Here is a 27,399-nt window from a genome sequence, read left to right as displayed (position 1 = left end):
AATTCCATGAAGTTTTGTAGGTCTACCAGGCTCCTGCCAATAACTATTTATATCAAAATTATTTTCAAATGTGTAGCTTTAAATTACAAATTCCTGACACAAGAAAGTCAAGCTCTTAATACAGTAAATATTGCCATTATTAGGGCCTATATTTCCTCTAATAGGTGGGCTGCAAGGATGCCATTGGAAGATTATTAAAATGATGTGGAAGTGAGGGGTCATACAACACCTGGAAAAGGGAAGTTCATCAGGTTTGATTCAAAGCTACTAGTTTGTTCCTAAGACTTGCTTTTTCTCAGCTTTAAGTAACCCCCATACCAGTGAAGGAATAGATCAATGCTGTTATGGTTACAAATTCATTGCCCTCCATGGAAGTGCCTTTAAACTGATAAAAGGATCTTGATCCAAGGAACTGGACCTATCCTCCCTTAGATGTGATTGTTTCCCATTCTCCAAGCATTGTATGAACCACTTCTATACCTACAGTTTTAATTCTTACCATGATTATAATAATAATTTTAGAGCTTGAGCTTGTATAAAGATTTACCAACTTTAGAAACTTATTGTAAAGTTTTTAAATAAATAATGATCCACAAATTCCAAAATAACTGTATATACAATGTGCATTTTATGCGAGTCTTTCCTGCCATACTACGTACCATGTGTCACTGTGTATGAATGAGAAATTATGTGAGCAAAATGTCAATTTGTTGAATAATGTACAAATTTTTTTATACAAAAATATTTGAAGGGTTAGTTCATAGACACCACATGGTTCAAGATGTATACCATAACACAGTGTATATACATGAGTATTAGCACTAGTGATGTAGCATGTATTATAAAAAGAGACATTGGTTATTCTTAAGAGCAATATTCAATTTTTTGACAGTAAAATTGACATCTTTGCCACATTATAAAATATTAACCAAGCTGTATGAAAGAGAATGATGCTAACATCTTTGCAGCAAGTGCACACAATTCTTAGACTGAGTTCTGATATGTTTACATCACATACAGAGAAAACGTGTTCCGGGAGCCACACGAGCAATCTCTTTTTGGCAACTGGAAAAATTCTGGTTTGCATCTCGTGACATTGATCTCTGCTTGACATACTGGTGCCAGTAACTCAAAGTCCAGAGTGCCATCTCGATGATCCAGGGAAAGTGCCCTCAAGTTTGGAAAATTAGGTAGCAGGTGCTGTAGGAAAAACTTCAGGTTTGACAGGTTGCCTAAATGAGAGCAAAGCTGAAGATGAAGAGTTTTAACAGAACGTGATGTGAGAAGACAAAAATCTTTTTCCATGTTCACGGCACATGACAGTCCCAACATCTGCAGGAATAAAAAATAATTAGATTACAGTATCAAATATTCCTTCCCTCTCTTACCCCCTCCCAATTTTTTATACAAAAATTTTTCTCTCGGAAAATCTGTTATAATTAGCAATACATTGCCATCACCTCTTCAAGGGGGGCTCCTTGGTGTGGTGAAGAGGCTCTTGGTCTGAGGAATTAGACCTGTCGGTCTACTTCCTCAGACCGAACCTAATTACCCCCCAGTCCCCCGTTCCCTATCCCATCCTCCCCATCCTCCCCTTTTTCCTTTCCTCCTCCTCCTCCCCACTCCTCCCTTTTGCCCTTCCTCTTTTTGTCCTTTGGGATTTCTCCCACAGGCGCGCTAGTTCCTAGGTAGGGGAAAGGGTACCGGGGTCCATCCCATTCCGTTGAGGTTCTTGGCGGTGGCGTAGTTTGCCGTGGAATCTGGATTGCCTGGGGATGTCCCGATCTCTTTCCGGTATCCCGGAGGATGGCTTTGGGTGTCTTTCAGGCGACGGGTGTATCTCTGGAAGCCACCTTTCGGATTCTGGGGGTGGTGGCCAAAGGAGGTATGCTTTGTGGCAGATATCTGGCCGCCCTCTCTTTTGTCCACCGAGGTAGCTCGACAGATGTGAGGTTGCTATCCCAGATTGCTGGTTTACTGGCATGATGGGTAGGGTATGGCATGGGTTCCATGCTGCATCTGCGCTACTTGCGGTGCTGAGGTCCTCTTGGGCGCGGAGGGAGATTTCTGGCCCTTTCATTCCTCCTAGGAACTATCCCTCCCCGGTCCCCCCTTTTTTTATTCTTTTTTTTATTTTTATTTTCTTTTCTTTCTTTTTTTTTCTTAAAAACAAAAAGAAAGAAGTAACCTAACCATGGCAGCCCTAGTCCATGAACCTGCTACCCCCGGGCCCCTTCTTGATACCGCACCCCGTTCTGACCCCGCCTCGTCTTTGGACCACTCTTCGGACACTCCTCATGCCTCTGTACCTCTTGCCGGTGCTGTTTCCTCACCCGCTTCAGGTACTGAGGCCTCGACTGACTCCTTCGATTTATCTGACCTTCGCTCTCCTCTGACTATGCTTCCGGCCTCTCCCTCTACGGTGCGGCAATTTTCGAATCGCCGGCCCGTTCCACGTCGGACCAACTCTGGTCCCACGCCTAAACGCCAACGACAATTACCTGCTGATGATACTTCTCCACCTTCTCGTTCTTCTCAGAAAAGATCGACACGTCCTTCACTACCTTTCCACGCTCAGTTTCAGACTGCACAATGGACTAAATTCTTCACTTTACGACCGACTTCCTCTACTGCCTATCTTTCTGACCACAGTATTGGCAAGGCACTCCTACGCCATGTTGGTAAAGATATTTCTTTTCATGCTCTTAAGAGCGGTACGCGCATCGTCACCGTACAGAATGCTACCCAGGCTCATGAGCTTTCTCGTCTTTCCCATATCGATACTGTTCCTGTCACTATTGAAAAACATCATTCCCTCAATTCTTGTAGTGGTACCGTCATTCTGCCCCATACCATAGTTCAACAAAATTTCCAGACATGTGGCACTGACATTCTTGAACAGCTGGAACTCCAAGATCTCCCAATCCTCAAGGTAGACACTTACGTTCTTCCTGCCCGCGGGCGGAGACGATACCCTAGCAATGTGGCTCGTTTAACTTTTGACAGCCGTGAACTCCCATCCTCAGTTTATGTAGCAGGACATCGGTTACAAGTTCGAAAGGTGATCCCTACACCGCAACAGTGTAGAAATTGCTGGCGATTTGGCCATCCAGCGAAATATTGCAGATCTATCGCCGAATGCCCAGTCTGTGGTGCCGATGACCATTCTAATACGTCTTGCAATCGACCTCCCTCTTGCCTTAATTGTCATGAGGCTCACCCTTCGTACTCTCGCCGTTGTCAAGTCTACTTAAATGAGCGGGAAATCCGTTACCTCAAAGAGGCAGAAGGTCTCCCTTATGCCATGGCAGTTTCTCATCTCCGCCTCCAAGGGAGACTACCCCGTGTTTCTTATTCCCGTGTTTCAAAACGTCCCCCCACTTCTGGGGTCCCATCTTCTGCACCTCCTCTGTGGTTACCTCTCCCATAGTCACTCCTGTATCTAATTCTTTTGCTGTCCTCGGCTCAGACGTCCCTACTTCAACGTCTCAGTCTGATCTCACTTCTTCGTGTTCTCTCTCACAAGCCTCAGTATCGACGAGATCTCGTATGACACCTCCTAATCGTCCCTCTACTTCTCAAAAGTCAAAAAAAGGTCTGTTAACACCTCCTACCCATCTTCCTCCTCCTCATTTTACCTTCCCTGTCTCTGTACCTGGTTTTTCCCCTCACTGGCTCTGTTACAATTGTAGAGGTTCACCCTCCTCCTCATACTGTACCTTCCTCCCCTGTTCCCTCCCAAGTCTCTTCCTCTTCTGCCACCTCCCAGGTTTCTGCCTCTTCTGTCCCCTTCCACGCTTCTCCAGTTCCCTTCACCCTTTCGTCCCCCCCTACCTTCGTACAGTCCATTACAGTTCCAATCTTTACTCATCCTACCCCTACCATTTCCAATATTGTCTCCCATACGACGTCTCTGAATTCTGAAACACTTGAAGCAATCTCTGAATATATTGCAGAGACCAAACCATCAATGGACACTGATCCACCCTCCGACTCCATCTGAACTCCTTTCTTCACAGCGCACCGTTCCTTCGCTGCTTGAACGTTTTCCACTGCCTCCGCATGTGGACTTTTCTAACCCCTCTAGTCCGTAGGAACCCTTACCTGCGGATTTCAGGTATCTCTACTCCCTCTCTTCAAGGGGGGCTCCTTGGCGTGGTGAAGAGGCTCTTGGTCTGAGGAATTAGCCCTGTCGGTCTTCTTCCTCAGACCGAACCTAATTACCCCCCATTCTCCCCTCCCCTATCCCATCCTCCCCATCCTCCCCTTTTTCCATTCCTCCTCCTCCTCCTCACCCCTCCCTTTTGCCCTTCCTCTTTTTGGCCTTTGGGATTTCTCCCACAGGCGCGCTAGTTCCTAGGTAGGGGAAAGGACACCGGGGTCCATCCCATTCCGTTGAGGTTCTTGGCGGTGGCGTAGTTTGCCGTGGAATCTGGATTGCCTGGGGATGTCCCGATCCCTCTCCGGTATCCCGGAGTAGCTTTGGGTGTCTTTTGGGCGACGGGTGTATCTCTGGAAGCCACCTTTCGGATTCCGGGGGTGGTGGCCGAAGGAGGTATGCTTTGTGGCGGATATCCGGCCGCCCTCTCTTTTGTCCACCGAGGTAGCTCGGCAGATGTGAGGTTGCTATCCCGGATTGCTGGTTTACTGGCATGAAGGGTAGGGTATGGCACGGGTTCCATGCTGCATCTGCGCTACTAGCGGTGTCTGAGGTCCTCTTGGGCGCGGAGGGAGATTTCCGGCCCTTTCATTCCTCCTGGGAACTATTCCTCCCCGCTCCCCCCTTTTTTTATTCTTTTTTTTATTTTTATTTTCTTTTCTTCTTTCTTTTTTTTTCTTAAAAACAAAAAGCAAAGGAGTAACCTAACCATGGCAGCCCTAGTCCATGAAACCACTACCCCCGGGCCCCTTCTTGATACCGCACCCCATTCTGACCCTGCCTTGTGTTTAGACCACTCTTCGGACACTCCTGATGCCCCTGTACCTCTTGCTGGTGCTGTTTCCTCACCCGCTTCAGGTACCGGGGCTTCGACTGACTCCTTCGATTTGTCTGAACTCCGCTCTCCTTTGACTATGCTTCCGGCTTCTCCCTCTACGGTACGGCAATTTTCGAATCGCCCACCCATTTCATGCCGGACCAACTCCGGTCCTACTCCTAAACGCCAACGTCAATCTCCTGATGATGCTCCTTCGTTACCTTCCCATTCTACTCGGAAAAGACCGACACGTCAAGCACTCCCTCTCCACGCTCAGTTTCGGACCACACAATGGACTAAATTCTTTACTTTAAGACCAACTTCTTCTTCTGCCTACCTTTCTGACCATAGTATTGCCAAAGCGCTCCTGCGTCATGTTGGCAGAGATATTTCATTTCACGCTCTCAAGAGCGGTACGCGCATCGTCACTGTCCAGAATGCTACCCAAGCTCATGATCTTTCTCTCCTTTCGAATATCGATACTACTCCTATCACTATTGAAAAACATCTTTCTCTCAATTCTTGTAGTGGTACTGTCATTCTGCCCCATACCATAGTCCAACAGAATTTCCAGTCATGTGGCAATGACATTTTTGAACAGCTGGAACTCCAGGATCTCCCAATCCTCAAAGTAGACACTTATGTCCTTCCTGCCCGGGGGCGGAGACGTTACCCTTGCAATGTGGCTCGTTTAACTTTTGACAGCCGAGAACTCCCGTCCTCTGTATATGTCGCGGGACATCGGTTACAAGTTCGAAAGGTGATACCTACACCGCAACAATGTAGAAATTGCTGGCGTTTTGGTCACCCAGCGAAATATTGCAGATCTATGGCCGAATGCCCAGTCTGTGGTGCCGACGACCATTCTAATACATCTTGCAGTCAACCTCCATCTTGCCTTAATTGTAATGAAGCTCACCCTTCGTACTCCCGCCGTTGCCAGGTCTACTTAAATGAACGTGAAATCCGTTGCCTCAAAGAGGCAGAAGGTCTCCCTTATGCTATGGCAGTTACTCATCTCCGCCTCCAAGGGAGACTACCCCGTGTTTCTTATTCTCGTGTTTCCAAACATCCCCCCACTTCTGGGGTCCCATCTTCTGCAGCCTCCTCTGTTGTTACCCCTCCCATAGCCACTACGGCATCTAATCCTTTTGCTGTCCTTGGCTCTGACGTCCCGACTACAACTCAGTCTGTTCTCACATCTTCGCGTCCTTCCTCACAAGCCCCAGTATCGACAAGACCTCGTACGACACCTAATACCAATCGCCCCTCTACTCAGAAGTCCAAAAAATCCACATTGCTCAAATCTTCTTTGCCCCTTCCTTCCCTTCTTCCACCTCCACACTTTACCTTTCCAGTCTCTGTACCTAGTTCTTCCCCTCTCTCTGGCTCTATTACAAGTGTGGAGATTCACCCTCCTCCTCGTACTATGCCTTCCACCCCCGTCCCCTCCCAAGTTTCTCCCTCTTCTGCCACCTCCCAGGTTTCTGCCTCTTCTGTCCCCCCCCACACTTCATCTCCAGTCCCTTACACTTTTCCCTCCCCCTCTACTTTGGTACAGTCCATTACTGTCCCAATCTTTACTCACCCTCCTCCTCCTATCTCCAATATGGTCTCCCATACATCTTTGAATTCAGAAACACTTGAAGCCATTTCAGAATATATTGCAGAGACTAAACCTTCAATGGACACTGATTCACTTCCTGTTCCTTCTCTTCCCTCTCCTCCATCTTCACAACCCCATTCTTCGCAACGCTCCGTTCCTTCGCTACTTGAACATCTTCCAATGCCACCACACGTTGACTTTTCTAACCCCTCTAGTCCGTAGGTGCCTTTACCTACAGATTCCTGATATTTTCTTCATCGCCAATCATGGCCTATTTACAGTGGAATATCCGCGGCCTCAGGGGTAATCGGGGTGAGCTTCAGATGTTGCTTTCCAGGTTTTCCCCTGTTGGTGCTTGCTTACAAGAACCAAAATTACACTCGGCTGTTTTCCAACCTATCTCAGGCTATAATTTATTGTATTCTTCGGATCCTTTCTCAGATGGGACCTTTAATGAAAGTGCCCTTCTTCTACGCAATGATATTCCGTACTGTCAACTATTTGTCCATACCTCGCTGCATTACACTGCAGCCCGTATCCACTTGAATAAGTGGTTTACAATATGTTCTTTATATCTCTCTCCTTCTCGAGCATTTTCTATCCCAGACTTTGCCTTTCTTGTTTCATCCTTACCACCACCACTTCTGTTACTTGGTGATTTTAATGCCCACCATTTCCTCTGGGGGGGGTCTCATTGTGACTCACGTGGCATTCAGTTGGAGGCTTTTCTCGCCTCTCACCCCCTCCATGTTTTAAATACGGGTACTCCCACCCATTTTGATCCTCGTACTCATACTCTCTCTTGCATCGATCTATCAGTCTGCTCTTCCTCCACTGCACTAGACTTCACCTGGTCTGTTCTACCAGACTTACATGACAGCGATCATTTTCCGATCATTCTTACTTCTCCTTCCTATTCACCACCTTTCCGTAGCCCTCGCTGGCAATTTGATCGGGCAAATTGGGATCTTTACTCACACCTCACTGCTTTTAGTGAGGTTCCTTCTTCATCCTCCATTGATGAGCTCCTACACATCTTCTCGACATCAGTTTATACCGCAGCTTCTCATTCTATACCCCAAACCTCAGGCAGGCATTCTCAGAAGTGCGTGCCTTGGTGGTCTCCTGCTTGTGCTCGTGCAGTACGTTTGAAACGTGCTGCATGGGGCAGGTACCGGTACAATAGAACCGCTGAGAGACTTGTTGATTTTAAGCAGAAGCGTGCGATCGCTCGCCGTGTCATCCGTGAAGCTAAACGCACTTGTTGGCGAGACTATGTTTCCACCATCACCTCTGCTTCTTCTATGAGTGCAGTCTGGAAAAAAGTGAGGAAATTGAGTGGTAAATACTCTCCTGACCCGGCTCCTGTTCTACGGGTCACTGGTGTTGATGTAGCAAACCCTCTCGACGTTGCCATTGAACTTGGCACACATCTGGTCCGTATTTCCCGAGGGCTCCATCTATGCCCCTCGTTTCTTTCCTCAAAGTCTGCCAGAGAGTTAGTACCCTTGGACTTTTCTTCTCTCAGAGAAGAACAGTATAATGTGCCTTTTACACTTCAAGAACTGGAGGCAACGCTCTCAGCTTGCCGATCATCGGCAGCTGGGCCTGATGACATTCATATTCGTATGTTACAACATTTACATCGGTCAGCCCTTGTAGTCCTCTTACACCTCTTCAATCTTATTTGGGCACAAGGAGTTCTTCCCCAGCTGTGGAAATCTGCCATTGTTCTCCCTTTCCGCAAACCGGGTACTACAGGACATGATGCCTCCCACTATCGCCCCATCGCTCTTACTAGTGCAGTTTGCAAAGTGATGGAACGCCTCGTAAATCGACGTTTAATGTGGTATTTAGAGACTCACAACAGTCTCTCCGCTAGTCAATATGGCTTTCGTAAGGGTCGTTCTACCATAGACCCCTTACTACGCTTGGATACGTATGTTCGTAATGCCTTTGCGAATAATCACTCAGTTATTGCCATATTTTTTGACCTTGAGAAGGCATATGACACAACTTGGAGGTATAATATTTTGGCCCAGGCCCATTCCTTAGGCCTCCGAGGCAATCTACCATCCTTCCTTAAGAACTTTTTAACTGACAGACATTTCCGTGTTCGAGTCAATAATGTTCTTTCCCCGGACTTCGTCCAAGCTGAAGGTGTCCCTCAGGGATGTGTTCTAAGCACAACACTTTTTCTCCTTGCTATAAATGATTTGGCCTCTGTTCTTCCACCCAATATTTGGTCATCACTCTATGTTGATGACTTCGCTATTGCTTGTGCAGGCGCTGACTGTCACCTTATTGCAGTTTCTCTCCAGCATGCGGTCGACCGTGTTTCCACTTGGGCCACCACACATGGGTTTAAATTTTCAAGTACCAAAACTCACCAAATTACTTTCACTAGACGCTCTGTTATCTCCGATCATCCTTTGTATCTCTATGGCTCCCGTATCCCCGAACGTGATACAGTCAGGTTTCTAGGCCTTCTCTTTGACCGTCGGTTATCCTGGAAACCTCACATTACCTCTCTGAAGGCAACTTGTCACAGCCGGCTAAACCTTCTTAAAACCCTTGCTCATCTTTCCTGGGGAGCTGATCGTCGAACTCTGCTTCGCCTACATTCAGCCCTCGTTTTATCGAAACTCGATTATGGTGACCAGATTTATTCCGCGGCCTCTCCTGCTACTCTCTCTAGCCTTAACTCTATCCATCACCAAGGCTTACGTTTGTGCCTTGGTGCTTTTCGCTCTTCCCCTGTTGAGAGCCTCTATACAGAAGCAAATGTTCCATCCTTGTCTGATCGCCGTGATGCCCATTGCCTTCGCTACTATGTACGCTCTCACGATCTACACAATCCTTCCATTTATAGAATGGTCACCGATATTAGTAGACATTCTTTATTCGTTCGCCGCCCCTGTTTGCTCCGTCCCTTTTCTCTTCGCCTACATTCACTCTTGTCTTCCCTTCAGTTACCACCTTTATATGTTCATGTAGCATCTCACTTTTCCCTACCCCCCTGGGAAGTTCCAGCTGTTCGGGTCTGTTCTTTCTCACTCCCTTGCTCGAAAGCTCAACTGCCTACGGTGGCTTCCCGCTCTCTTTTTCTTGATCACTTCCACTCCCATTCTCATGCCACCGCTGTGTACACAGATGGCTCTAAGTCTTCAGACGGCGTCGGATTCGCAGCAGTGTTTCCGGACAGCGTCGTACGGGGGCATTTACTATCTTCAGCTAGCATTTTTACTGCTGAACTGTATGCCATTCTTGCAGCACTTATTCGTATCGCATCTATGCCTGTGTCATCATTTGTAGTAGTCTCAGACTCCCTTAGTGCTCTACAGGCTATACGAAAATTTGATACATCTCATCCCCTAGTTCTCCGTATCCAACTTTGGCTACGCCGTATCTCTACCAAACATAAAGATATTGTTTTTTGTTGGGTCCCTGGTCATGTCGACGTACAGGGCAATGAACAGGCAGACACTGCTGCGCGGTCAGCAGTACATGACCTACCAATTTCCTATCGAGGTGTTCCATTTCTGGACTATTTTGCTGCAATAGCTACCCACCTTCGCACCCGTTGGCAACAACGTTGGTCAACTCTGCTCGGTAACAAACTTCATTCTATTAAACCGAGCATAGGTTACTGGCCGTCTTCTTGTCATCAGTGCCGAGGTTGGGAGACCACTCTCTCCCGCCTTCGCATTGGCCACACTCGTCTTACTCATGGGTATCTCATGGAGAGGCACCCTGTTCCTCTCTGTGAGCAGTGTCAAGTTCCAGTATCGATTAGCCACATTCTGTTAGACTGCCCTCTCTATCAACGAGCACGCAGAATTTACCTCCAACGTCGTCTTCGTTCTACTACTCTCTCTTTACCTTCCCTTCTTGCTGATGGACCCTCCTTTAATCCTGACTCTCTCATTGACTTCTTGACAACGACTGATTTACTCCACAAACTCTGATGATACTTTTCGCACTCCCCTCAGCCCTTTCTAGTTCAGTCTCTTGCTGCCCTTTACCCTTTCACCATCCACTGCCCCGCTGTTATCCGTAACCTATTACTCATCCATCTCCCTTTTGCCACCTGATGCCCTCGCTTCCTTCCTGCCCTGCAGCGCTGTATAGTCCTTGTGGCTTAGCGCTTCTTTTTGATTATAATAATAATAATAAACTCACCCTCCTCCTACTATCTCCAATATTGTCTCCCATACATCTTTGAATTCAGAAACACTTGAAGCAATTTCAGAATATATTGCAGAGACTAAACCTTCAATGGACACTGATCCACTTCCTGTTCCTTCTCTTCCCTCTCCTCCATCTGCGCAACTCCTTCTTCACAGCGCACCGTTCCTTCGCTGCTTGAACGTTTTCCACTGCCTCCACATGTGGACTTTTCTAACCCCTCTAGTCCGTAGGAACCCTTACCTGCGGATTTCAGGTATCTTTATCATTGCCAATCATGGCCTATTTACAGTGGAATATATGCGGCCTCAGGGGTAATCGGGGTGAGCTTCAGATGTTACTCTCCCAGTTTTCCCCTGTTGGTGTTTGCTTACAGAAACCAAAATTACACTCTGCTGTTATTCTCAACATCTCAGGCTATAATTTATTGTATTCTTCAGATCCTTTTCCTGATGGGACCTTTAATGAAAGTGCCCTTCTTCTACGCACTGATATTCCGTACCATCAGCTATTTGTTCATACTTCGCTGCATTACACAGCAGCCCGTATCCACTTGCATAGGTGGTATACGCTCTGTTCTTTATATCTCTCTCCTTCTCGGGCATTATCTATTCCAGATATTGCCTTTCTTGTTTCGTCATTACCACCACCACTTCTGTTACTTGGTGATTTTAATGCCCACCATTTCCTCTGGGGGGGGGGGGTCTCACTGTGATTCCCGTGGCATTCAGTTAGAGGCTTTTCTTGCCTCCCACCCCCTCCATGTTTTAAATACAGGTACTCACACCCATTTTGATCCTCGGACTCATACTCTCTCTTGCATCGATCTCTCAGTCTGCTCTTCCTCCACCGCATTAGACTTCACCTGGTCTGTTCTACCGGACTTACATGACAGCGATCATTTTCCCAATCATTCTTACTTCCCCTTCATATTCACCACCTCTTCGTATCCCACGCTGGCAATTTGATCGGGCAAATTGGAACCTTTACTCACACCTAACTGTTTTTAGTGAGGTTCCTTCTTCGTCCTCCATTGATGAGCTTTTACACCTCTTCTCGTCCTCAGTTTTACCGCAGCTTCTCATTCTATACCCCAAACTTCAGGGCAGGCATTCTCAGAAATGCGTGCCTTGGTGGTCTCCTGCTTGTGCTCGTGCAGTACGTTTGAAACGCGCTGCATGGGGCAGGTACCGGTACAATAGAACCACAGAGAGACTTCTTGATTTTAAGCAGAAGCGTGCGATCGCTCGCCGTGTCATCCGTGACGCTAAACGCACTTGCTGGCGAGATTATGTCTCCACCATCACCTCTGCTTCCTCTATGAGTGCAGTCTGGAAAAAAGTACGAAAACTGAGTGGTAAATATTCTCCTGACCCGGCTCCTGTTCTGCGGGTTGCCGGTGTTGATATAGCAAACCCACTAGATGTTGCCAATGAAATTGGCAATCATCTGGTCCGTATTTCTCAGGGGCTCCATCTATGCCCCTCGTTTCTTTCCTCAAAGTCTGCCAGAGAGTTAGCACCCTTGGACTTTTCTTCTCTCAGAGAAGAACAGTATAATGTGCCTTTTACACTTCAAGAACTGGAGGCAACACTCTCAGCTTGCCGATCATCGGCAGCTGGGCCCGACGACATTCATATTCGTATGCTACAACATTTACATCAGTCAGCCCTTGCAGTCCTATTACACCTTTACAATCTTATTTGGTCACAAGGAGTTCTTCCACAGCTGTGGAAATCTGCCATTGTTCTCCCTTTCCGCAAACCAGGCACTACAGGACATGAAACCTCCCACTATCGTCCCATTGCTCTTACCAGTGCAGTTTGCAAAGTGATGGAACGCCTAGTAAATAGATGTTTAATGTGGTATTTAGAGAGACAACAGTTTCTCCACTAGTCAGTATGGCTTTCGTAAGGGCCGTTCTACCATAGACCCCTTACTACGCTTGGATACGTATGTTCGTAATGCCTTTACGAATAAGAGCTCAGTTATTGCCATATTTTTTGACGTTGAGAAGGCATATGACACAACTTGGAGGTATAATATTTTAGCCCAAGCCCACTCCTTAGGCCTCCGAGGCAATCTACCATCTTTTCTTAAGAACTTTTTAGCTGACAGACATTTCCGTGTTCGGGTTAATGTGCTCTTCCCAGATTTTGTCCAAGCTGAAGGTGTCCCCCAGGGATGTGTTCTGAGCACAACACTTTTTCTCCTTGCTATAAATGATTTGACCTCTAGTCTTCCATCCAATATTTGGTCATCACTCTATGTTGATGACTTCGCTATTGCCTGTGCAGGCGCTGACTGTCACCTTATTGCAGTTTCTCTCCAGCATGCGGTCGATCATGTTTCCAATTGGGCCACCACACATGGGTTTAAATTTTCCAGCACTAAAACTCACCAAATTACTTTCACTAGACGCTCTGTCATCTCCAATCATCCTTTGTACCTCTATGGCTCCCGTATCCCTGAACGTGATACAGTCAGATTTCTAGGCCTCCTCTTTGACCGTAGGTTATCCTGGAAACCTCACATTACCTCTCTGAAGGCAACTTGTCACAGCCGGCTGAACCTTCTTAAAACCTTTGCTCATCTTTCATGGGGAGCTGATCGTCGAACTCTCCTTCGCCTACATTCCACCCTCGTTTTATCGAAACTTGATTATGGTGACCAGATCTATTCAGCGGCCTCTCCTGCTACTCTCTCTAGCCTTAACCCCATTCATCACCAAGGATTACGTTTATGCCTTGGTGCTTTTCGCTCTTCCCCTGTTGAGAGCCTCTATGCAGAAGCGAATGTTCCATCCTTATCTGATCGCCGTGATGCCCATTGCCTTCGCTACTATGTACGCTCTCATGATCTCCGCAATCCTTCCATTTATAGAATGGTCACTGATATTAGTAGACATTCTTTATTTGTTCGCCGCCCCTGTTTACTCCGTCCCTTCTCTCTTCGCCTACATTCGCTCTTGTCTTCTCTTCAATTACCACCTTTCTATGTTCATGTAGCATCTCACTTTTCCCTACCCCCCTGGGAAGTTCCAGCTGTTCGAGTCTGTTCTTTCTCTCTCCCTTGCTCGAAAGCCCAACTGCCTACGGTCGCTTCCCGCTCTCTTTTTCTTGACCACTTCCACTCTCATTCTCATGCCATTGCTGTGTACACAGATGGCTCTAAGTCTCCTGACGGCGTAGGATTCGCAGCAGTGTTTCCGGACAGCGTCGTACAAGGGCATTTACTATCTTCAGCTAGTATTTTTACTGCTGAATTGTATGCCATTCTTGCAGCACTTATCCGTATTGCATCTGTGCCTGTGTCATCATTTGTGGTTGTCTCAGACTCCCTTAGTGCTTTACAGGCCATACAGAAATTTGATACACCTCACTCCTTAGTCCTCCGTACCCAACTTTGGCTACGCCGCATCTCTATCAAGCATAAAGATATTGTTTTTTTGTTTTTTGTTGGGTCCCTGGTCATGTTGACGTACAGGGCAATGAATAGGCAGACACTGCTGCGCGGTCAGCAGTACATGACCTACCAGTTTCATATAGAGGTGTTCCATTTACGGACTATTTTGCTGCAATAGCTACCCACCTTCACACCCGTTGGCAACAACGTTGGTATACTCTACTCGGTAACAAACTTCATTCTATTAAACCGAGTATAGGTTACTGGCCGTCTTCTTGTCATCAGTGTCGAGGTTGGGAGACTACTCTCTCCCGTCTTCGCATTGGCCATACTCGTCTTACTCATGGATATCTCATGGAGAGGCGCCTGTTCCTCTCTGTGAGAAGTGTCAAGTTCCATTATCGATTAGCCACATTCTGTTAGACTGCCCACTCTCTATCAACGAGCACGCAGAATTTACCTCCAACGTCGTCTTCGCTCTACTACTCTCTCTCTTTACCTTCCCTTCTTGCTGATGGACCCTCCTTTAATCCTGACTCTCTCATTGACTTTTGACAACGACTGACTTACTCCACAAACTCTGATCTCCCCTCAGCCCTTTCTAGTTCAGTCTCTTGCTGCCCTTTACCCTTTCACCATCCACTGCCCCGCTGTTATCCGTAACCTATTACTCATCCATCTCCCTTTTGCCACCTGATGCCCTCGCTTCCTTCCTGCCCTGCAGCGCTGTATAGTCCTTGTGGCTTAGCGCTTCTTTTTGATTATAATAATAATAGGTGAAGGAAGAGTCGTGAGCATTAGTTACCTCGGCAGGAATGTCCTGGATCACTAGGGTACGTAACGTCATGCAGGGACGAAGGATGGTCCTGATGGAAAATGTACACCACTATAACTACATTGACACCTTTACTGCCATATTTATTTAATTCTAATGTCTACCTAATTCAGAGTGTGTGTAAATTAGGAGGTGTGGAGTAATATTTTGTGAAGGGATTCAGGGAAACCAGTAAGCCAGACTCGAGTCCTGGAAATGGGAAGTACAATGCCTGCACTTTAAAGGAGGGGTTTGGGATATTGACAGTTTGGAAGGACTTCTAAACTGTCGTATCTGAGTGCCTCTGCAAAGAGAGTGGTTATGTATGAGTAATGGTGAAAGTGTTGATGAAAGTATTTTTCTTTCTTTTTGGGTCACCCTGCCTCAGTGGGAAACAGCCAATTTGTTGAAAGATTTGCACCTAATATCTGTGTGAGCTTGTTAGATAGGAGTGAATGGAGATGAATGTTGGAGTGTGAGAAGGGTAATATTTTGTGAAGGGATTCAGGGAAACTGGTTAGCCAAACTTGAGTCCTGGAGGTGGAAGGTACGATGCTTGCACTTTGAAGGATGGGTTTGGAATATTGGCTGTTTGCCGTGACATCTAAACTGTCATACCTGTGCACCTCTGCAAAGACAGTGATTATAATCACTGTCTTTGCAGATTTTTTTTTTCAACCCCCCACTTTTACCATCATTCACACATAATTATGTATGAATGATGGTCACCCTGCCTTGGTAGGAGATTGCCAATGGGTTGAAAAAAAAATCTGCACTTCTTTTTCCATTAGAAATAGGGATGGGTTAATTAGTTAGCCAGGCTTGAGCCATGAAGGTGGAAAGTACAGTGCCTGCACTATGAAGGAGGGGGTAGGGATATCTGCAGTTTGGAGGAGCATGTGAACTGTATTTGCATACCTCTGGCAAGATAGTTGTAGGCTGAATGATGGTGAAAATGTTTCTTATTTTTTGGGCCACTACCTCAGTGGGAGACAGGAAGTGTGTTAAAAAAAAAACTGTACCTCCTTTTCCATTAGAAATAGGATGGGTTAATTACAAAGAAAATCCTCATTTTTTTTTTTCCAACAAGTCGGCCGTCTCCCACCGAGGCAGGGTGACCCAAAAAAGAAAGAAAATCCCCAAAAAGAAAATACTTTCATTATCATTCAACACTTTCACCACACTCACACATTATCACTGCTTTTGCAGAGGTGCTCAGAATACAACAGTTTAGAAGCATATACGTATAAAGATACACAACATATCCTCATATCTATTAAAAAAAAAAATTATTCTCACTGGAAATACCACCATGATGCATGAATTGCTTACTGATATTATAGCATGTATGTACTATGAGAAGTTCTCATGGTCATCAGTCAGGTATTTACTTACAGATGACAGGGAAATTAATATTCTATTAATAATAATGCAAAACACAAGCTAAGGAGAAAGTAGAGATTAACCTAATAAAGAATTGTTGCTAAAAAAGTTGAATGTATACACGAATTGGATAAAGACAGTATAATACACACATGCCACATGACTGAAGAAAAACAGGAATTTTTGATTGTTTAAAGCTCAACAGAAAATAAAATATATAAAGAATTCAGAATATTAAGTTCAGTTTGTAAAATGCCATATTCAATCATGGAGAACAGCAACAATGAAGATGTGAGGATAGGAATCGACCTAGATAAGGTGACAACGATTATTAAATTTGATATTTTTTCTGAATTAGTGTTGTTTAGCTAAAATACTATATACAACTAGCCTTATGCTCACCCACCTGAAGTTTCTGGATGCAGCATCATTGTCGTTCATTACCATAGAGACTGCCAGGAAATGTAACCTTGGACACAGGTTGATTATCTGGTACAACGTGTTGGAGTTCAGTTGTGCGTATTCGTAACATATATGCAGAGTAGTTATACAGCTTCCTTGTGCATGGAGTGTCGGCAGAACAACTACTGACATGTCTACTTCTTCATGTGGATGTAGTGCAAGAGATTCAAATGCAGTCATTTGAGATACCAACTTTTTTAATTTTGCTCCTGCTTCTTCCAGTCTTCTCGCAAACAAAGAATCACATTCTGCACCTTCAAAATAATCATCCATGTGCAGTCTTAGTTCTCGTAAGAATGGGGCATTATTGACTAAGCAACTTAGTCTCTCATCAAGAATCCCTTTGGTTCTGCAGCTTATCCTCAGAGCCATAACTTTAGCGCCCACATCCAAGAAGGGCTGCACTAGATTTTTTTCACTTTCATCCACATAAGCATCAATTTCACACAGTCGTATATTTGGATAAAACACACACAACATCTGAATGAATCTTTCTGTTGGCTTCCAGTACAGAATATCAACATATTTGAGGTGGCCAAATGATATCCTTGGTTTTGTACCTTCTTTCCAGCAGTTTACTACCTCTTCACTTGTCATGCCATCAAAAAAACATGCAAATAATGACTCATCACTCATAAACACTTGTGGCTGCATATATGGAATAGCAAACTCTATAAGCATTCTGCAGTGACTTCCCAAAGATATCATGAAGTCATTACTAAGGGCCCACTGGTTCATTTTTAATACCTGTCACAAGAAAATGTAATTTATCAAAAGAAATCAAAGTGTAAGATAACATCCACACACCAACTAAAAACTAATTACACCTCTGACTTTTTGTCAGCGACAGCTTTATTTACACTGATTTTGATTATTCTTTCCCTTTAGCATTCCTCACCACCTTCACTGACTCTACCTCTGGTGTCATCACCATTGCTGGTCGCTGATCTGGCATACTATTACCCTGCAGCGCTGTATGATCCTTATATGTTCAGTACTTAATTTTGACTGTAATAATATTAATACCAACTAGAAACTCTTGTTAATGAAATTACTATGATAAAACATACCCTTTTAGTCTGACACTTTTCTTGCATTTAAGATATTCATTCCCTTCAAGAAGAGTTCCCCGAGGTTAGTGAAAGATCTTGCCTAAATACAATAAACAATGAATATGGATTTTTTTAATATTCATTCTAAGGCCAAGCACTGAAATATGACTAATATTTTCTTCAACACAAAATCTGATTTTGAAAAAAATACCCATTCATTTGAATATTTTAAGTAGGATGTTGAAGAGAGACTACATGTTCCAAGCTACATATATAATATACAGAATTACCACTGTTCCTTACCTGTAGGTGTGGCGACTGTTGTACCAAAGCTGTAAGGACAGGTTTAATTCCCAGTGTATCATCAGTTACAAATAACTTCTGAAGTGGAAATGGCCCCAACTGTGTTATCACTTGAGCAAGATCTGAACACCATTCACTGAAAATATATGGGTCCCCAATTTTATTAATATTTTTGTTTATTTTGTAATGTTTGAATGAGAAAGGTATACAATGTAGGCATGTCTAAAATTCTAACCATCCCTCCCTTTGAACTTTTGTCAGTAGATACAGTCTGAAGATGGATACATGCAAAATTAATAAAAAAAAATTATTATTATTATTTTTAATACATCGGCCAATTCCCACCAAGGCAGTGTGGCCCGAAAAAGAAAAACTTTCATCATCATTCACTCCATCACTGTCTTGCCAGAGGGGTGCTTTACACCAGTTATAAAACTGCAACATTAACACCCCTCCTTCAGAGTGTAGACACTGCACTTCCCATCTCCAGGACTCAAGTCCGGCCTGCCGGTTTCCCTGAATCCTTTCGTAAATGTTGCTTTGCTCACACTCCAACAGCACGTCAAGTATTAAAAACCATTTGTCTCCATTCACTCCTATCAAATATCCTCATGCACTCTTGCTGGAAGTCAAAGCCCCTTGCACACAAAACCTTTACCCCCTCCCTCCAACCCTTCCTAGGTTGACCCCTACCCCACCTTCCCTCCACTAAAGATTTATAAATTCTTGAAGTCATTCTGTTTTGTTCCATTCTCTCCATATGACTGAACCACCTCAACAACCCCTCCTCAGCCCTTTATTGACTGAAATAGTCTGGCCCTTTTCATAAATATAATAATAAAAATAATGAGTGAAGAATTACATGGAAACTGATTTACCATTCTCATTTGGTGTGAGAGATACACTGCCATTCATTAAAACAATCCAGGGCAATGTATAACAAAAGTAGAGATTATTCCAGCCCCAAGACTCAAAATGTAGCTTGGATTATGTTAAAAACTGGCAACTGGTTGCATCCCCACCCTGCTGTTAAATGCAGTGAGCTGATCCCCACAAAACTTCCCTCTCTTAGGTAATAAATCAAGATTACAAATACTTTATTTTCCTACATTCTTAATTTTTAATTTTCTTCTCCCCTTTCAAACATTTTACCTGTTTATTTAGCAGCTAAATGAAAAGAAATGGATTCCTTAGGTCTCATGGAACTAAAATCATTATATTTCCAACTCTCCTTGTCAAAAGCAAAAGAGCCTATGGGTTTAATGTTCCCTGTAACAACAATTATGTAATAATAATACTGCAGATTCTCACTATGATCTTATGACAATCATTTGCAATATAAACTGTTATCCTTTCCCCCAATTACTGACTGCTATATTTTCCTCAACACCATCTCTTACCCTCTTCTGTATGGCATTTCATGACCTATATGAGTTTAAAACATTTCCATGACTCAAATAATATGAATACAATACTGTATATTAAACATAACTTTCCAGGCCTACCACAGAAAAAAGTAATGTATTGTACTATGAACATTGCTGTGGTACCATCCAAAGTACAGAGGTCACATACCAAGTACAATACCATACATTATAAAAATATAAGGTAATGGTAAGAGTCTGTATTTCCAGCATCATGTTATGCCTGAACATTGAAGATAATAACCCCTTCTCCTGTATATATTACTAAATGTAAAAGAAGAAACATTCATTTTTCTTTTTGGGCCACCCCGCCTTGGTGGGATACGGCCGGTGTGTTGAAAGAAAGTATTACTATACAGCACGTGTCAAAACCCTAAATATTTTATAATTTTGTACACAGGCAGCTCATTGCATATGTAAATTCTATAAAATTTGTAAAGTAAAATCAGTTAAAGCATTCAAACATTATTGTGTTAACAATACAGTAGTTTAAAAAATAGTTATTTTTAATAATAATAGGCATAAAAATTTTCAGAGGGCTGAAGAAAAGTTGTTGAGCTGGTTTGGACATTCAGAGAGGATGGAGAGGCTATGCATGATGTAAAGGGTGTATAAAGCTGGGGTGTAAGAAAGGATGGGTAGGAGTCATCCCAAGAATGGTTGAAAGGAAGAGTAAAAGAGGATTTGAGTGCATCCAGTAGGCTTGTGTAGATGTATCAGAGTGGAATGACTGGAGACAGGTACTTTTTAATGATTGATGTGCTGTTAGAGCAAGAGCAAAGTAACATTTATGAAGGGATTCAGGGAAATTAATTATCTGGATCAGAGTCCTGGAGGTGGGGGATGGGCAATACCTGCACTTTGAAGGAGGGATGTGAATGTTGCACACCTGAGGAGTCATCTGAACTATGAAGTCAGCACACTATTGGCAAGACAGTGATTAAATGAGATGGTGAATGGTTTCTTTTAAGTCACCCCACTCATGTGCAAGATGGCTAATAAGATAAAAAAAAAAATAATGGATATGTTATTGGAGTGAGAACAGGGTAACTATTATTAAGGGATTCAGGAAAGCTGGCTAGCAGGGCTGAATTCCTGGAGGTGAGAACAGCAATGCCTACACTCTGAAGAAGGGGTGGGGATGTGACAATCAGAGGGGTAACCTGACTCTGATGTCAGCACACCTCTGGAAGACAGCGAATGAGTGAATGTTTGGACGTGTTTTCTTTGGGTCACCCCGCCTTAGCTGGAGATGGTCAATGAATTAAAACAAAAATAATAAATCATGTGGTTCATTTTTATTTTTACAACCAAGAAAGGATTTGTCCTTACAAAAAGGAGTATTCCTACCTCAAAATCTCAAAGCACTCCCCACCAAGCTCAATCTTGGTGTCCACACAGAGTCGTAGTAACAAGAAGAGGACAAATTCTTCCTCTGTTTTGGAAGTCCAACTTAGCCGCTCAAATGCATTTACAATCTGTCTCCGCATCACTGAATCTAAACCTCCAAGAGTGCTCGTGTTCCACCACCAATCACGAAACTTCTTCATTTCTTGCTGTTGAAAATTATAACATTTAATGTTTTATGATCAATTCCTGATGCCAAATGAAATATTTATCAGCAGGTATGATTTCTACCGAAGTGTTTATTAGACTAGTCTGGTATTATATATGCAACTAATATAAATGAGATTGAAAGTTTGTTAATTTGTGGAAAAACTGTATGCATAATTTTTAAAAGAAAAACATGGCTGAGCTGTAATATGTTGGTATTTCTGCAACTACTACATTTATAGTTTAATTTTCACAAAAATAAGAGCAGTTTCTGTGGTACGTTTTTCTACGAAAATTAAATCTACTCATGTTTCCCTCCTCACTAAACTTTTACACCTTGTGGAGCCTACACATCAAGCCTAACAACTGGTCTAGCAGCTTTATCAAATAAAGTCTAGAACTTTTAGCAGAAAATTAAAAAATTCAATTCATTTAGGTTGTCATGAGCAATAAAGCATTGTCTAAGTATATTAATAGGACATAATTTGGAAAACAAAATTAATATAAATTGCACAAAACTTGTGTTAAAATTTAGAAGTCTCATTAACCAGTCTGACAATGAATCCTGACTGAAGCAACACATTCAGTCTCATAGTCAAGTAGAACTGATATGACAATGTTCAATAGTTCTGTCACCCTCCACAGACAATTCCTTTGATATGGTCAAGAGCTCTAAACCTAAATAACTGGAGCTACCCTCCCTCTCCTTGCACTGAATCTAATTGCTTCCTAATCCCCCAAGGCACTGTATGACCCCTGCAGGTTTAGAGCTCCCTCTATGTAATGAAAAATAGAGTGCTTGTCAGAAATCCTTGCTTTGGAGTTGCCACCAGAGTCACTTACAGTACATGAAACTCCCCAACTATACTAGCTTTCCTTCAAGATGCTAAAACCTGCCACTCACATTAAGCCCCAACAAAACTTGCATATTTTTTTTTTTTTTTTTTTTTTACCTTGGAAGATATTACAACCAGTAGCTACAGAGAATTCTAGGTAGTAGGTTGGTAGACAGCAACTGCCCAGGGAGGTACTACCGTCCTGCCAAGTGAGTGTAAAACAAAAGCCTGTAATTGTTTTACATGATGGTAGGATTGCTGGTGTCCCTTTTTCTGTCTCATAAACATGCAAGATTTCAGGTGCATCTTGCTGTTTCTACCTCTTAAAATTAACACTGGCAATAATCAATAAAAAAAAAAATTATTATAGGGATCCCTAACTAAAATGAATGCCAAGTACATTTTACAAAAGCAATTATTGTGTCATGCTAATCAACATACCCACTGAGGTTTTGGAACTGGCATGGTCACTTCATTCAGATTATAAATCTGACTTCTCTCGGTGGACTTTTTATTTTTCTTCTTCTTCTGTGGTAACTCATACTGCCATATTGTAACAGGGTCCCACCTATCAGTAATGAGAAAAAAAAATGTCTGAGATGAAAACAATCATATCACTGTCTTAAGGAAAAAACTGGAAGATTACAGAACCTGTAGTGACAAAAGCATATTGTAAAATATATGTGAAAGAGATTACTTACAGTGGATGGCCCGGTGGCCTGGTGGCTAAAGCTCCCGCTTCACACACGGAGGGCCCGGGTTCAATTCCCGGCGGGTGGAAACATTTCGACACGTTTCCTTACACCTGTTGTCCTGTTCACCTAGCAGCAAATAGGTACCTGGGTGTTAGTCGGCTGGTGTGGGTCGCATCCTGGGGGACAAGATTAAGGACCCCAATGGAAATAAGTTAGACAGTCCTCGATGATGCACTGACTTTCTTGGGTTATCCTGGGTGGCTAACCCTCCGGGGTTAAAAATCCGAACGAAATCTTATCTTTCTCTCTCTCTCTCTTCAATACAATGGCATTGGGACAGTCACAAATGTGATCCTGTAGCTAGAATATTATGATGCTACATTTCAAAATGATAATTTTTCTCCATGGGGAAGTGGAACAGAATTCTTCCTTCATAAGCTATGCATGTCATAAGAGGCAGCTAAAATGCCAGGAGCAAGGGGATAGTAACCCCTTCGCCTGAATACATCATTAAAGTTAAAAAGAGAAACTTCCGTTTTTCTTTTTGGGTCACCCTGCCTTGGTGGGATACAGCCAGTTTGTTGAAAGATAAAGACAAGCTTCAGATAAAATCTAATTGCCTTCCAATATTTACAGTGTAACTTAACATACCACCAAAACCAGTGAAGAACACAATAATACCTTATATAATATACAACTCTGACTTACTTGAATTTTTGTTTAGTCAGTATAAAGATGTTTTACACAAAAAAAAACATTCAAAATTATTACCTATAATGATTACATTCTTCAAAATCTTCATATGTGAGGCTCCGAGCAATAGCCCCAGCAGCTAACGTGGTCAAACAAGGAGGGCGGTGATATGAAGGTATCATGGATTTTTCAGCGAGTGTAACATTGGAGGTCATTGTTCTACATCTGGCTTCCTCTGCTACGTCTGTGACAAAGAAAAAATTATTTAAAATTCAGATCCTGGGAATTGTCATTTCACGGAAAATACCTTGATGCCAGTGAAGGCTAATTACATACCAAAAACTAAATAAACATCTAATAATAATTGCTGTAGATTTACTATCAACTTTATTCAATGAGAAGACCTACAAGTAACTTATTTTATAAACAATATGAATAAAGTCACATGTACCGAACTTGCACACGAAAATCACTCACTACGAAAGCAAAAGACTTGGCAGACGATGCACCATCCCCCCAATGAAAAGCAGGGGTGTCACTAGCACGTTAAGAGACCATACAATAAGTGTCAGGGGCCCGAGACTGTTCAACTGCCTCCCAGCACACATAAGGGGGATTACCAACAGACCCCTGGCAGTCTTCAAGCTGGCACTGGACAAGCACCTAAAGTCAGTTCCTGATCAGCCGGGCTGTGGCTCGTACGTTGGTTTGCGTGCAGCCAGCAGCAACAGCCTGGTTGATCAGGCGCTGATCCACCAGGAGGCCTGGTCACAGACCGGGCCGCGGGGGCGTTGACCCCCGAAACTCTCTCCAGGTAAACTCCAGGTGTACAATACTTGGGTAACTTTACTAAAACATTTAGCACTGCAGTGCAAAATATTTTCTCAATAAAGATACCCAAGTGTTGCACGTGTTTAATTCATGAACTTGTCGGTTCTTTGAACCATTATCGACAATATGAATAAAAGTTTATTTTTATTCTTTCAACAAACCAGCCATATCCCACTGAGGCAAGGTGGCCCAAAAAGAAAAACAAAAGTTTCTCTTTTTAACTTAAGTAATGCATACAGCAGAAGGGGTTACTAGACCCTTGCTCCTGGCATGTTAGTCACCTCTTACAACACAAAAGGCTTATCGAGGAAGATTTCTGTTCCAGAGGAAATAAAAAAGAACTAGTAGGAAAATACAAGAAAACTCATAGGGGTGTGTATATACATATGCTTGTACATGCATGCATAGTATGACCTAAGTAAGTAGAAGTAGCAAGATGTCCCTGAAATCTTGCATGTTTATAAGACAGAAAAAAGATACCAGCAATCCTACCATCATGTAAAACAATTACAGGCTTTTGTTTTACATTTCCTTGGCAGAACGGTAGTACCTCCCTGGGCAGCTGCTGTCTACCAACCTACTACCTAGGAAAAGTTTATTATGCCATCAATTACCAAACCTACAAGGGGTGGAAACATCGGATGTGTTTCCTTACACCCATCAGGAAAATGGGTACCTGGATGTTAGTTGACTGGTGTGGGTCACATCCTGGGACAAAACTGACCTAATTTACCCGAAATGCTCTGCATAACAATTCAATTCAAAGTTTATTCTCTATAAGGATTACAATGCTGAGTTTACAGAATTTGGTTATTGTGTGGTTTACATGTAGTAAAATGATAATTACAGAGTGTACCATTAGAACACCTAGCATAGCTAGGCATTTCGGGCAGACTTATATTAAATCTTAAGTTTAAAATATTACAAAATTATGAGGTAAGTTGGTATTATGGCTAAGTGACTAAATACTAGTTGTGAGTTTAGCAATGTGAATGCTTTTGTTTTGGCACTATACATAGTTTCAGTATTGGAGTATCACAGGCCAACTTATGACTAGTTAAGATTCATTATTTTGAGATTGAGATTGAGATTGATATTTCTGTTTATGGTCAAATGGGCGAGTGAGTGTAAGTGTGAACCACCAGGTGGTATTCGTAAAGGTGATGAATGTGTCTGCAGTTTTGGGATTTTCAGGTAGGGTGTTCCAGATTTTAGGGCCTTTGACATACATTGAATTTTTGTAAAGGTTTAGTCGGACACAGGGAATGTCATAGAGATGTTTGTGTCTGGTGTTGTGCCTGTGGGTTCTGTCACAACTATCAAGAAAGCGTTTTAGGTCAAGGTTAATATTGGAATTTAAGGTCCTGTAGATGTAGACTGCACAGTAGTAAGTGTGGATGTACTGAACAGGAAGTAAGTTTAGATCTATGAAGAGTGGGGGGGGTGTGTTACCAGGGATGGGATTTAGTGATTATTCTTACTGCGGCTTTTTGTTGGGTTATTATTGGCTTTAGGTGTGTTGCTGCAGTTGAACCCCAAGCACAGATAGCATAGGTGAGGTATGGATATATAAGCGAATGGTATAGTGTGAGAAGGGCAGTTTGCGGCACGTAGTATCGTATCTTGGAGAGGATCCCAGGGGCTTTCTATATAGTAGTATGTCAATTATGTCAGCTAGGCCTATATACCATGTACATGTACTTGCAGTAAATAAAGATATTATTATTACTATTATTATTACCCTACCTTCCAAGCCACCAACATATCAAGAATAAAATACCACTTAAAACTAAGAAAATCTTATTTTAGCTCAAAGATGAAGCATCAGTGAACAACAGTGAACACAGCAGTAACTTGTCTCTGCAGTTCTACAAAAAACTGGTCTCTACAATAAACATTGTCCTTTAAAAACAAGGTCACTACATAGCCCATGGATATCAACCGCTTCCTCAGCTCCATTAACAAAAAACATACCTACAAAAAAAAATACAGACTGGGATTTAACCCCAAAGAGGTAGACAAATTATATATACATTATATACATCAAACAATTGTATTATGTTAACAAGATTAATGAAAAGAGAATATATAATAAAGCCCTTCAGATAACTTTATAGTAAACTTAGCATTCAAATAATCTAACTTTAATTATACATAATGTGTTATGTCACAAGTTTGACTGTTCAAAATGCTCTACATAGCCAGTAACTTTGCAGAATGTATGAAATAAATGTTGCCTAATTTTGTAATAATTATAAATATTTTAAAAATAAATTTGTTTTGTTCTGCTTGTTTATACTGACTGCAAGTTGTAACAATAGAAAATTTGTATATACTGCTATAAAACACTTGTATTAAATGCCTTAAACCATTATATGACATTTCTTCATCATGAGAATATTTGTAGGCAGTTGTTTCCATGGCCACATTACATTATTTTGAACATGGGGGAGTGCTAAACTTGTGGAGGTCATACAGTGCCTGGGGAATGGAAGGCATTTAGACTCGATTCAAGGAATTAGAGCACAGGTCCAATTCCTTGGATCAAGGAATTTTTCCTAAGCAGAACACTGCACATGAGACTGGTGAGGGTGTAGCCATCACCCTGGTGCTCTGCAACTTGGCTTTTTCAATTTGCTGTAAATGTTTAGATGCTGCTAGATGTCATTAGCAATGGTTTTGAGGTAAACTGGATACTATTAGATAAGGGTAAAAGTAAGGTCAGCTTCATATCTGAAAATCGACAAATATTTTAAACAGAAGCATAAACGTTCTGAGTGCAAACTGATATTTTAGGCAAATAACGATAGTATACAAGATAGCTTGATCAAGTCCCAGGTGGACAAAACACCTCAATATATATCATAACAACCCAGAGAGTTTGTCACCCAGGATAACCATGAAAGTCAGTGTATCATCGAGAACTGTCTGTCTTATTTTTATTGGGATCCTTCAATCTTGTCATCCAGGATGTGACCCTGCACTAGTCCACTGACATCCAGATACCTACTTGCTTGACAAGTGAACGGGAATTGCAGGTGTAAGGAAACATGCCCAATGTTTCCACGCAGCCAGGGATCAAACCACGGACACTCAGTGTGTGAGGCGAGAGCATTGCCTACCAGGCCGCGGGACACCATAGCATCCTCAGCTCACACAGAGGGTCCAGGATCAACA

General features: G+C 42.9%; 1 protein-coding gene across 1 annotated transcript; it reads right to left on the bottom strand.

The window, feature by feature from the left end:
• Window positions 1–27,399, bottom strand: LOC128699525 (uncharacterized). The gene is made up of 8 exons (XM_070081503.1): window positions 27,233–27,399; window positions 23,470–23,635; window positions 22,445–22,571; window positions 20,964–21,169; window positions 18,190–18,325; window positions 16,779–17,581; window positions 14,893–15,041; window positions 1–1,358 (listed from the first exon to the last, which is right to left on the bottom strand). The coding sequence occupies exons 1-8, from the start codon at window positions 27,360–27,362 to the stop codon at window positions 1,006–1,008; spliced, it is 2,070 nt and encodes a 689-aa protein (XP_069937604.1). The 5' UTR covers window positions 27,363–27,399; the 3' UTR covers window positions 1–1,005.

Source organism: Cherax quadricarinatus, unplaced genomic scaffold (assembly GCF_038502225.1).
Source record: "Cherax quadricarinatus isolate ZL_2023a unplaced genomic scaffold, ASM3850222v1 Contig2894, whole genome shotgun sequence".
Lineage (NCBI taxonomy): Eukaryota > Metazoa > Arthropoda > Malacostraca > Decapoda > Parastacidae > Cherax > Cherax quadricarinatus.
Note: the sequence above shows the minus strand (reverse complement) of the source record. Positions and strands in the feature narration are given on the sequence as shown.

Coding starts and splice junctions, on each gene's coding strand:
- LOC128699525 (XM_070081503.1), bottom strand. CDS start 27,362: ATGGTGTCCCGCGGCCTGGTAGGCAATGCTCTCGCCTCACACACTGAG. Junction 21,170..22,444: donor CAGTTCCAAAACCTCAGTGG/GTATGTTGATTA, acceptor AATTTTCAACAG/CAAGAAATGAAGAAGTTTCG. Junction 1,359..14,892: donor GGACTATACAGCGCTGCAGG/GCAGGAAGGAAG, acceptor ATTTGATACTGT/AATCTAATTATTTTTTATTC.